Genomic DNA, 12,931 nt, shown 5'->3' with positions numbered 1-12,931 from the left:
TTATTAAGAGGAAAGGAAGTCTCAAAAGACCTCGAATCCTTTACAGATATTTGACAAAGGATACTCATGACCAAACACTAGTAAGCCTATAAACTAGCTTTTGGAGAAGGGATCACAACCAACCAAAAACAAAGGACATTTATCTATTAATTAGAGCACAACAAGAATGGATCCTAAAATGGTACACAACTATGCCACCCCCAAAATCTTTTGACCACCATGAAAATTAATGATCGTAAACATCAATGGTCATAAGTTGGCAAAACTTCTTGTTGTTCATTACATTTATTTTATATAATATGATCTCGAGGAGTTAAAATTTAAAATTCCACGGAGGTCCATGCCATTTGTCGAAATTCCACATCATAATAAGCTACAATTTGTCCATTCTAGATATTTTCCTAACCTTTAGATAATTGTATATGTATTTCCAACCATCCAATAATTGGACAATGAGTTGTCAAGAAAACCTAACTCATATTATCCACGTATACATTAAGCGCTTCAATTGACATTATTATTATTTTTATAAAGTTTCTTTCCGAACATGAAATTAGTGCCAAGAATAAATGGAGTAGAGGGCATAGGCTTTATACAAATGAGAGACACAAATAAATTAAAGAAAGTAATCTATAATGTGGATTCATAAAGTGCATTACAAATCTATTGCCTTTTTAAGGATTGGTGATGAATGTTTAGTGGATTTGTCTAGGTGATTCCTTTATTTTGAAATTTAATCTTATGGGAGCTAGGTTAAGATTAGTATGAAATTTTTAATGCTCAAAACAAGTAGATGATTCTAATGAATTGATATCAACATAAGGTGGGTGATTAAAAATCATGTTAATTCCATAACAAAATAGGCTGTTGGAGGTAGTAGTTGATATTCTCGCCCAAATTTGTAAATAACATATTGACAAAATTTTCACATCAAGTATAACTCAATGATGGAATTCACGTGTTTAATCTGCTCTCATGTTAAGAAAGATGTCTTCTAAGAACTATCAATTTATCCTTCAAAATTTTACCCCTTTATTTCTTTTAAAATATATGTTTTATAAGTGTTCATTCAAGCGATCCTCTATTTATCCACTATGATGGACATTCATTTATCAAGAAGGGAAGTATGCATTCATCAAATAGGATAAGAAATGCCTTGGAGTTAGGTTTAGTCCATCCCATGAGTCTACTAAATAAATACACTTACTCAACAAAAATGCATTGTAAGTCATTGTCATTCAAGAACATATGGATAAAGGCTTTGAGGGATTCAAGCAAATCTACCCACTAGATTCATCTTAATATATGATAATAATAATATTCAAGCTCAATTTTAAAATTTACTCAATCCTTTCAATATGTGTCTTTCCTATAGTAAATTATTTAATCTATTTGATAAATTTGTTTATTTTGATTACTTGATCAAAGTTAAGCTAGGCTAGTAAATCCAAATTTGGAATGACCCTCTAAACCTCGTCCCAAAAACTAGAATATTGGTAGCATTCTTCAAATTGTCTACATACTTTCAAATCTGATCAATATTGTGCCAATATGGGCTTCATTGAGTGCGTGTGTTCGTGCACACGTGTGTCTACATACATACATGCATGCATGCATGCATAAACAAAGAGGTCAAAGGGTTGTAGCTCAATCAATTGAGCATTATTGGTGAGGATGATGGTAAGAGGAGATAATGCCATCCACCAAGGTTCAAAGCCCCCGAAGGTGCGGGGCCAAGTTTGACCCCTGTGTGAATTTGATGGACGAGATCCCCATTCACGTGGCTGCTTAGTTGAAAGAAAATTCTAGTTTTGATGTATGATTACTCGTAACATTGTAATATGCTATATAAAGACAAATATGTTGATATCTATGTATGTTGAGATGTTTCCTAAAAGAAAAATTAAAACAAAGAGACTTAGTGCATTAAAATTCATCTCAATAATTAAATTGGAAGGAAAGTATAGATATATAGATGGAAAATGGAAATAAAGAATGAGAAGAGATATGAAGAGAGAGTTAAAAGGGATAGAAATATTAATACGTAAAAATATATAGAGAGGAAGAAGATTGAATGGGAGTGGGAGAAATAAATATAAAGATAGAGAAAGATGGTGATTTATAAAGGCAAGTAAAGATATAATTATAGAGAGAGTAGAAGAAAGAATAACAAAATTAAAACTACCAAACTTTAGAAAAGTATAAACATTTATGTTATTATGTAAACATGTATGTGTGTGTGTCTATATATATACACAAATTTCTAATGTTTTCAAAGGGTTGGCCTTTATGTCTGACCACGCAATTTACATTAGTAAAAATCTACAAGGCCTCTAGTAAAAAATGAGGATAGTCTGCAAACTCTGTGAGGACTAGGGGAACATTTTCTTATAAATGACAAATCTGAGTATGAAAATGATGAATTGAGGAAAAAACAACCTACATGATGCAATAAAGAGATTTTTTTCCTTTCACATTTCAGCATTCACTTTGTATCAAAACAGAGGACCCCTTGGGCAATTTCAGTACTTAGAATTCAAGATATCGACAGATTTGACCAAATGAGGCAAAACAACTAGGGAGAAAGTGCATTGAAGTGTTATATTAATAGGGAAAAAAATAAGACACAAATTACAAAACCAAGCGTTAACAATTATTACAATAGTTTGGAATTCCAAATGATAGTCTTAAATCTACAATGTGACTTGACTTTTTGAAATGATGATTATTATTGGAGTTTTGGGAATGATATTTGATATGACGAAGACTAATGATTGAAATCTAAATAAGAGAAACCCTACCAAATGGTGAAACTAATTGTATATTTATCCAAGTATGTTAGAACAAACTAATAAAAATACAAGAGATACACCAACTACCACTGGAATCCGTAGTCTATTTTTACACTCTCTACTTGAATCCCCCTTATTCAGTTACCATGTTTAGTCTTTCTTCCCACTTGTATTGCCCCTCTTATAGATGTGGAAAGACCACAACCATGTCTTAGAAAGCCATCTTACCTAAAATTTCAAGAGACGTGGTCATTTGATAGTTTCAGATTTTTTGTATCATCATCAAGATAAAACCACTCCCGTTTGAGCAACAGCTATCAAACCATCCCTTCCTGAGGTGGCCGTGAAATCGCACTTTCCATGATATAGTTCAGTTGCAGATCCGCCACCTGCAAGAACCAGCAGTTTCACAATACTGGCTCTTTTCGGATGATTTTGTGCCCATAATTTCTGAGGTGGCTACTGCAACAGATTTTTATCCTTTCCCTAATCCTTACAAATCAGATCCTCTTCTAAAGAAACTTGGTCCCACAAATGCTTACAACTAAAATATAGAGCAATTGCTTCCATCTCTTAAAAATCTGTCCAGCTATATCTTGAAACAATACTCCCTTGCTCTCCCCTTTCTTTCCTTCAGGCAATGTTCAATACTTTGGTGCTTCAAATAAAAAGTTGGTCGTGTTCTCTATTTGAATGGAACAATCTCCCCATCATCCTCCAAGGTCAAGCTCCACAGGAGTGCCTTGAAGTTAAAAGGTGAGGATGCTGTCCCGCTTTAACCTGCAACACGTAACAAAGTTGATTAATGGTAGTCAATTTCTTTTACTACTCAATACTTTCTGTTGAGACTATGCATGTAACATACCCCAATGGCTGTCAAGGATTAGACAACATATCATGACACTTCCTACGATGAGCCTAAACTACAACTTGCTTCCATTAATGATTTTTCTTTCTACTATAAGATATGCACAAATGGTCATGCACTATTACAATGTTCGCAATCTAGTTGCCGTGCTACTAAACACACTATAACACAACTCATATGACATTGATGCTCGTCTACTGTTCCGAAACTACAGCTACAATGCGAGCTTATATTTATAGTGTTTTACTTAGTGTTGGCATTTGTCCCCCCCTGCTTCCCGTACAAGTGGTGTTGGTTCCCCTTCAGTACAACATGCAACAAGCTAAACAAATACATGCTACAGTAACAACAATGTCACGGGTTCAAAGCTGCCATCAAGAGTGTAAACCAATAATAAAAAGATAAAAATCGTAAGCAATAATTTAAAGAGCCTTTGTAAATGATATAAGTGCGTGATAAATGCCATTCATGATCAAGAATAATAAGATCATGATGTCCAAATCCAATGCAACGGCACTCTTATGGTATCTACATTGATTGGTTTCTACAATAAAAATTATAATACCAATTAGGCAGAAAGATTAATAAAGCTGAAAGCATGTAAGCTTGCATGCATAACATATGTTAACCATAAATTATCGACACTCGATGGTTGACAAGTGATAAGTAACAGAAACATACATCCACAAAGAAATAGAAAATGGCCATTTATTGGAATGTTTAACAGTTGCTCCAAAATAACACTTATGCCTCCCCAAAATACTGTGGCATTACAGAGACACCATAAGCTGATAACAAGTGGTGCACATCCTCTTATAAGAGATTCTTAGAAATCTAATTTGTACAAATGAAACCACCATAATCTCAAATATCAATTTGGGGTTGCATAGGTACACAGTTACACTGATTCAAAATAAACTGTTCATCCTGCAGGTAACTGAGATATGTTTCCATGAGATGGGTATGTGGAGAAGAAAACCTTCTCTGCTATGTATGTGACAGAAATAAGCATGGGGGTATATTTGCTCTCCTCCATCATGTTGAAAGAAAACTAATTCTACACCGAATTAATAAGGTAGATAATCAATAACCACAGAACCCGAATGCAGCTGAAATGTCACAAAAAGACTTTCACTTGATTCCATTCATACACTGCTCCAAATCCCTAACAGCAAACACTTGAAACTGTCTTTGCAGTTTTCATAAATTAAGTTTTAAGCTTGGCTCTGTCACTTTATTTCTCCACCGAGTAAATAAGGTAGATAATCAAAAACCACAAGAAGAATGCAGCTGAAACTTCATGAAAAGACATTCACTTAATTTCATTCATATTTTCCTCCAATCGCTAACAGCAAACGTTTGGCACTGCCTTTGCAGTCTGCATAATATCAAATTTTGAGCCTGGATCTGTCACATATGACTGCAAATACTGCATTCAATTTTATGATTGCAGTAAATGGCATCAAGAATACTGAAATGTGACAGAATAATATTACACAATAGTACAAAATGGTTTCTGCCACCTTCACACATAACCATTCACTCTAACAAATTCCTTTGCTGACTGCTTACAGAAGAAAGAATCCAGCAAAGAAACCTTAGTTTTCATCCCATCTAGGAGCTAAAATAATTCATTCGAACTTCCAATGATAGGATTTTTCCCACTTCACAGAATCTGGAAGACCTATACTGGTGAGGTAGTGAGCAGAAATTCAGGCAGGAATCTTTGCATCAGTATACCACAGAAAGGGCAGGCAGGTTTTGGAGATCCGCATAGAAGAAGATACTCGGATAAATATTCAGCATCTTGCAATGATGACATATTGAAGAATGCATCAGGGGCTTGTTTCATTACCCATCTCTCACAGCAAATGCAAAACCATAGAGGAGTGGCAGGACAAATGTGCATAGAAACAGCACAACGTTGGAGTTTGTGACTTTGGCTGTCAGAATCACACTGCCCAGCTTGACAAAATGCTGTTTCCGCAGACCTAAATTGAACAGAAGCGCCACAGAAGGTACAACGTTCTGAGACAGAATATTCACTGATAGATGAAATTCTGTCAAATGAAACACAAGATCATAAATCCTTCAGAATGCCAAAATATATGTTCAGATTCACAATAATACAAACAAACACTAATAGACAAGGCAGTTGTCAGTTATCATCGAGAAAAAGGATCAGTTGGGGGAACTCATAAGGAGATGTTCAATTTTTTATGCTGCTAACTTGGTAAATTCCACCATTTAGTTTTCCAATAAACACCTGGAAAATTTCTGGACAAACTTCAAATTCTATAAAGCCTTGTCATTAGAGTCTTAGACTCACAAGTCATTATTAAGAAATTTGAGATCAGAACAACTTCAGACAATTTATTATTATTATTTAAGTTCGTCCATATACTTAAGATTATACCTCTTACGCCCAAGTTCACGTACTTTTGCTGCAAGGTGCTTAAGAGGATCTGAAATTTTGGCAGTATTTAAAGATATCCATTTATCCAATTGTGCAGCTCCAGATGGCACCCAAGCTGTTTTGTCTGGATGACAGACTTGCTGAGGATAAGAAGCACGATATAATATTGCTGAAAGGGAAAGGTATACAAGCCTCTCTCTAAGCTCATGCTCACTGCTGTGTAGTAACTTGATCCAAGTTTTTGATTTCTCGCATGCATCAAAATTTTCTTTCTTTTCAACCTGACATACTCCAGAATTAAGAGATTCTAAATTGATGCCTGCAAGAAACAAGCGTCTGCAGATCACATCTAATAAATGTATGCGTCGACAACTGATCTTTGATAATAGCTTTGGTAAATGAATTAAGCATCTGTCCAAAGTACATGTCTGCCGACTTCCTGAAAACCAGCTGGAAAACCATTTAGCAAGTATTGTTTCAAAAAAATCCACTGCCAGAACCTTCAAGGCCAATAATGCCATCAGAATGTCCCAAAGAATTAGTGGTCTTGTCACATCTTCAAATTGCTTTAAGGACCATAGCATGTTGGATTCCCAGCAAACCACGTCCTTCTCTGAAAAGCCACTGTATGTTTCAGACCTACATTCTGATAATTTTCCCAGTGACAATTTCATCTGCTGCCCACCCACCCAGAAGAATTCCACAGCTGCCTTCTGGGACCTGAGACAAACCAATAACTCATAAGCATTATAGCCTCCTTTTGGTAAATAGTCTCGTGTTATTGGCATAACTAAAATTAACACCTCTGCTACCTAATATATCACCGCTGATCAGAGAACGTAAAAAGTTAACGTAAACATTTCTCTTCCTACATGAGATTTATTTCCTTACCTTGATTGATACATGGGGTCCACTAAATCAGTATCAATACTCCTCACCTGAAAAGCACATCCAAAAACATGAGCTTATCCAGATTTAATGCACAGCAATGTTATCATTCTTTAAGAAGCTCTATCCAAATTAGAAAACTGCCCCAAATATATATAATCTAACTTGGAAGAACCACACTAAGGTGTGTGTTTAATATTTAACACACTTGCAACAGATCTGAGATAAGATAAATTTATTAATGTCCAAGAAAAAACCACAAAGAGGGTCTAAGGGACTGCCAAAACAAAACAAGAGGTTAGCCAACAGCAAGAACACCAAATGGTGCCTGAGAAGAGACAACATTAAAACCAAATGCAAGAAACAAAAAACAATTAAATACTGGCTTGGAATGGCCATGAAAATATCCAGAATTGAAGGATAAACTACGGGCGAGAAGGGACACCAAGCCACCACCCCTGTAACAAGAACAAGACCACCGTTGTATGGAATCTGCATGAAGCCTCACTTATCATATGCCTAGGAGGGCCAAGCTGCCACTTGGTACCGGGCACTGGAGAAAGCCCTACGAAGAAAGATGTGATAAGCTGAGAGGGGTGCTCACTCATGGGGAGCTGATGTTGGAGTGAGTGGTCCCAAAGTCTCAAGGCCTCCTGAAGATAAAGAGCCAAACACCTCTGGTCAATGTACACGAAGGTGGAGAGAGACCAAGTCTCCCTAGATAGGCACTAGAATCTCCCTCTGATCTTGTAGCAGATAGGGCAGCAGAATATGAAATGTGTTTCTGACTCACCCTCCTTCATGCTGCAAAGCTGGCAAATTCTGTCCTCCCCATCCAGCTAATGGTTGGTCTGGATGCAAAACTAATGTGATCCCACTCTTAAAAACCCAAGGAAGATGCCCGCCATTGTTGGTCGTGGAGTAAATGTGACCAGCGGTGAGAATAATACAGATGAAAGATGATCCAATCCCTTATCTCAAGAAACTGCTCAACACATCAAGCCATTTTTGGGCAAAGCCCTCTATGGGGGTTAATTTGTTAACCCAAGTAGTGTAGATATACTATCTAAAAATGTTTGTTTTGATGTACAATTAAGCTCCTGTCTAGACAGAATATGATGATGATGGGTATCTAGTGAGTACCAGATGGGAGGAAGACAATCAATCTCAATCCCAATCAAACCCAAAAGAGTCTAAGCTTGGGCATACCAACCACGCACATGACCCTAAGCATCAGAAGCCTCAGTAGCCTCTAAGGAGCAATAAGCAAGGTAGAAGTATATGTGACTCCCCTCAAAAATGGCAAGTATGGAATTCAAAAAAATTCCAAGCATTTAATTTGTCCAAGCTAGGTCATTTTTCCCCATGGCTGAGTGTTCATGGAACATGAAAAATTTTCTAAGTCTAGAAGTTGTCCAAACTAAGGTCATTTTTCCCTTGAGAGGAGTATGGAATGATGGAATTTTTTCGAAGTGTCAAAAATGTCCGAACATGGTTGTTTTTTCCCTCAAGGGGAGTATGGAATGTGGAAGTTTTTCTAAGTATTATCCTAACTATGGTTAAACCTCCCTTTTGGAGCTAAATAATAAAAACAAATTGAAGTACCAAGGATGTCCATACTAGGGTCAATTTTGCCCCTTTGATGGCAAAGCAAGATCAAATTTTTTTGACAAGTGTAAGGTGGATTCTATCCAAGCCTAGATCAATTTCCCCACCTTGCATGGATGGGATCAGAGTTTGGACATGAATTTAAGTCCATTCAAGTTATGGACATTACCAAATTTTAAATTTCCCAGCATGGGTTGATTTCCCCATTATGACAATATTTTATTAATTAATTAAATTATTGTGGGAAATTCATGAAGTCAAATTAGAACCTTCTAGAATGGGGTAAATCTTTTATCATGCATTGCTCTTGGAAAGCAAATAAGAGGCAAAAACAAGTATAAAAGGAACACTGCTGCTGTTATAATCATGAATATCTGTGGGAGGCAAAGATCAAGCAAGGTGAAATCTAAAGCAAGACTCCATGAGAAGCATCTTCATCCTTCAATTATTCCACTTCCTCCAACTTCTCCTTCTATCCATGGCTGATTCTAGACATTAACGAATTTTTGTTAAGGCATTGGAAGACATCAGAAGGCCAAAGGAAAGGAATTATCAGTCCAAAATCCACAGACTTTTATGATTGCCGAATTTTTTAGAAATTCATGGAGATTTTTTCAAGTGCCCAGATTGCCAAACACTCACCTTAACCAATCCCCCATCCTTGAACATCAATTTGGAGGCCATTGGAGGGCTAAATCTGAGGAATGCAAGCCCAGATCTGAAAACTTCAAGAATAGGAGCAATTTTTCTGAAAAATCATAGAAAATGATCTAAGGGTTTGAAGCATCCAAACTTGTTTGCAGATTGTTCGGTGACCAGTAGCATTTTCCAACCATTTGCAGTCACTGAAACAATAAGGTCAGAATGCTATGAGGGAATATCTAAAAACTACATCTGAAGTTTGCATTTTTTGCATATAAATCTGGGTTGGTTTTGCCCAGTCTGATCCAAAATTTATTGTAGACCCTTTTGCCATCATTCCCGACACCATTTAAAGTAAACTGCAGGTCTGAAACGCATGTCCTCAGCCTCAAATCGAAGCATCTTATACAGGTTCAATATTTTGTAAAAATCTTCATGAATTATCCCTTGACCAAATCATTAAAAAGGTTGTTTCTGAGTGCTGTGTGGGTTTTCATGCACAACAAACATCAAAGTTTGAGAGTAAACATCCAGAAAAGACAAGTTTCAAATGTTCTCAGGGGTTCAAATTCCATCACAATGGTCAGGTGAATTTGTTGCAATGTGACTCCCCATTCACACAGGGAACTTGGATCATGATTCAGGGAATAAATGTGATTAGGACTGATTTTGATATGTCATCAGACTTACCATGCCCTGGCCCCAGAAAAAATTCAGAATGGTGATGAATAGTTGGGTGCCATGTCTGACTTGCAACTTGATTCCTCAGCTCTGAATAATGATTGAAATGTGTATAATGAGATGCTATGAATGATTTGATTCGTTTTCAGACTTAGTCATACATTTGTCTTCATAAATCGGAAATTTGCTAAGGTCTGATTCTATTGTTCTAAGTGAAGGATTGTTGTTCCAACACAAGGATTAGTGCAAACTTAGGTTCCAAACCTTCATTACAAGTATTGTGCATGGATTTTGAGCATGGTTTGGATCAATTACAACTCATTTTCAGACTTGTCCTCAGAAAATCTTTTATTAGTTTTGATCATGATCTTGATTTTAATGGTTGGTTGTTTGTTCATTGCTCACCAATGAGTCCATAGACATTCTTAAAGATCCTTGGTGTCTTAATATGCTTTGCATTTTGATTGTTTCTTTCCTTGGATTAGTTCGTCAAAACAAAGTATGGAATTCTCACCTAATCCACGGTTAAGTTCAAGCACTTACATGATCTAAATGTAATGTTTTCTTAATTCTTTAATCCTTACTAACTTCAGGTTTCAAACAAAATGGAAAAGCCTAAGGAATTTGCAGAGAGAATAGTGCTAATCAAGAAGCTATCCAAAGGATTCTATCCAGAGTCTTCATGGCATCCATGTGGGGAGAGGTCACGGACATTAAAATGGAACGCCTTGATTTGAAGAAACTGATGAGGAGGACGAACGGACATAGGGACCATTTGCCTTCACAGCTGGCAGTAAACATAATGAATAATGGACTCTACCGTGCAGCTGATTTTCCTCCAGCAATCCAATGCCGCAAGCTCATGGTTGAATGTTCAAAGAACAATGATCCAAACGCAAGGGCGATCCAAGCTCAAGGAAGAGTCCTTGCATTCTTGAAGTAAGTGGCAATAAGAAAGACTTTTGGAATTCTAATCACTCTAGAATGCAAATCACAACCACAACCAAGGAAGAGACTAAGAAATTATTTGAAGCAAGGCTTGATGCTTGCAAGGATATTATAAATGAAAAGTGGGTCGATGAACCAAAGAAGCATCTTCTAATCTACCAAAGAAGTTGGTGAGTGTCAAAGATGAATAAAATGACATGGTGTTCATGCTTAACAAAATAATGGGATCACCTCAGGGGGCTTTCATTGATACCTAGATGTTCTACTTTATCAAGGTCATAGTCATTGGGGTGGTGATGACAAATCGGGCAAGGTTAATAAGTGACAACATAGATACACAATTGAAAGACTTAAAGAAGACAAAGCAGTTCTATATGATCAATTTAAGGTATATGACTGCTATACTAAGTTGCAGCTACATCGGAAGGCAAGTTACAGAAGGATTAATGACATTTTCACCATGAACATCGCTCACACACTCCAAAGAGAAGCGCATATGAGGTTGTACAAGGAGGCCATTGCACTAATCAAGCAGTATAGAAATTGGTGTATCCGATTCCCCCACTTTCACCTATATCAAGGCCTGGGATTTTCCTCAGAACCATACAGACTCCATAGATATCCTACAAACAAGATGGTTCTATTGGAATCGGTTAGACAACTTTCAGAATTTTATCTTATGCAGGAGGAGAGGCACAAACAAGGGGTGCTTCCCTCCCCTCCATCACTTTGGGGAATATGCTTGAGTCTTGCCCTTCATTACAGGCAGCAGGAAAGATTTTGATCCATTCCAAAAGAATCAAGCCCACAAAGGTCTGAAATACAACCACAAGATAGACATAGAGGATTATTGGATGAAGAGGCTGTGAGGAGGAAGATGTGGTTTAGAATGAAAGACGATTTCATGAGAAAGTAGGGAATCTTCCTCATTCCTGACCAAGTTAAAGATGATGAGAACCCACTCCATACTAATTACGAATGTAAGAAGAGTAAGTCTATTGAGTCTGCTAATTGGTCACAAAAGGATGAGCTTTTAGATTTGGGAGTCTTGATGAGAGAAGTAGTGAATAAATCAAGGGCATGGGTAGATTGACGAAACAAGATATTACCTTCAACTATGAAAATATGCAGGATGAAGACTACTTCCAAAGGCAATGAGGGAACTATCAGCAGTTCAAGATAGCACATTCTAGATGCAAGACGGACTTCAAAGGGAAGGGTAATGTGACAAGAACATGACATGCATCAAGTGACAATACTATCAGAAGCAAATCTGGAAGCCAAAGGCACAACCCCACCACGCATACTCCTATTCCTGTTCTTTGTCAACTAGGGAGGTAGAGACATATTTTGGATGATGTTTCAGCGTAGGGTGGAGATACAATGATCTTACCTCAGGACAATCAGGGGCAGCTTCATCCATGCATTCAATTCAGCAGGATACAGAGATATTGTCATCCTCCCCTATGGTACAACTGGTAGTAGAGCTGGGTGAAGACATGGTACAACCTAATCCTAGCACTCAAGAGGTGGAATATGAAGTCATCTCAGCATTGACAGGATTTGATGAAACTGAGCAGATGAATGATGGTATGGATTTATCTAAGGTTCCTGAATGGCTAAGAGAGATCACAAAGAAAAGGAAAGGGTAGAAGTTCTCCCTATAGAGGATACTGATACATTTTTTAGCAAAATTGGAAATGAAAAGGAACCTGAACCAGCAAGGAAGATTCGTAGGATTACCAGGGATAGGGCAGGATCTCGCACAGTGCATTCGGTTGTTTCTATAGGATATAAGAATGAGGAAAAAATTACACCTAATAATTACCATACCTCCTTATTCAATATTGGGCCAACGACTACTGAGCAAGACTTTCAAGAATTGAGAGGCAATGCATATGCCATAGAAGAAAGAATGTTTGAGTTGACAAAGGAAAATCATAAGGTGGAGACAAAAAACTTGATGTTGAAGGAGATTATAGACAAGTATGTGAATCCATCAAGGAATGAGAACATAACACTTATCCCATACGTTCCCAATCCTCAAGGCTCGCATTGTGCCTGCAACACAGTGAAGAGGAGGATATC

General features: G+C 37.1%; 1 protein-coding gene across 3 annotated transcripts in view; it reads right to left on the bottom strand.

Moving 5' to 3' along the window:
• Positions 1 to 4,350: 4,350 nt before the first annotated feature.
• Positions 4,351 to 12,931, bottom strand: part of LOC149571156 (Transducin/WD40 repeat-like superfamily protein) — a 100,294-nt gene continuing 91,713 nt past the window's right edge. For 2 of the 3 annotated variants that reach the window (XM_089812725.1, XM_089812726.1), the window contains 3 exons: positions 6,968 to 7,014; positions 6,077 to 6,796; positions 4,351 to 5,720 (listed from right to left, as the gene is read on the bottom strand). In XM_089812725.1, the coding sequence (XP_089668851.1) occupies positions 5,345 to 5,720; positions 6,077 to 6,796; positions 6,968 to 7,014 (1,143 nt within the window). In that variant the 3' untranslated portion in view covers positions 4,351 to 5,344. The remainder of the gene's footprint in view (positions 5,721 to 6,076; positions 6,797 to 6,967; positions 7,015 to 12,931) is intronic. The other variant, XM_089812727.1, reaches the window with a different exon arrangement.

Source organism: Cupressus sempervirens, chromosome 2, assembly GCF_028749045.1.
Source record: "Cupressus sempervirens isolate cs-2001-9-10 chromosome 2, ASM2874904v1, whole genome shotgun sequence".
NCBI classification, from domain to species: domain Eukaryota; kingdom Viridiplantae; phylum Streptophyta; class Pinopsida; order Cupressales; family Cupressaceae; genus Cupressus; species Cupressus sempervirens.
This window is presented reverse-complemented; position numbering and strand designations above follow the sequence as displayed.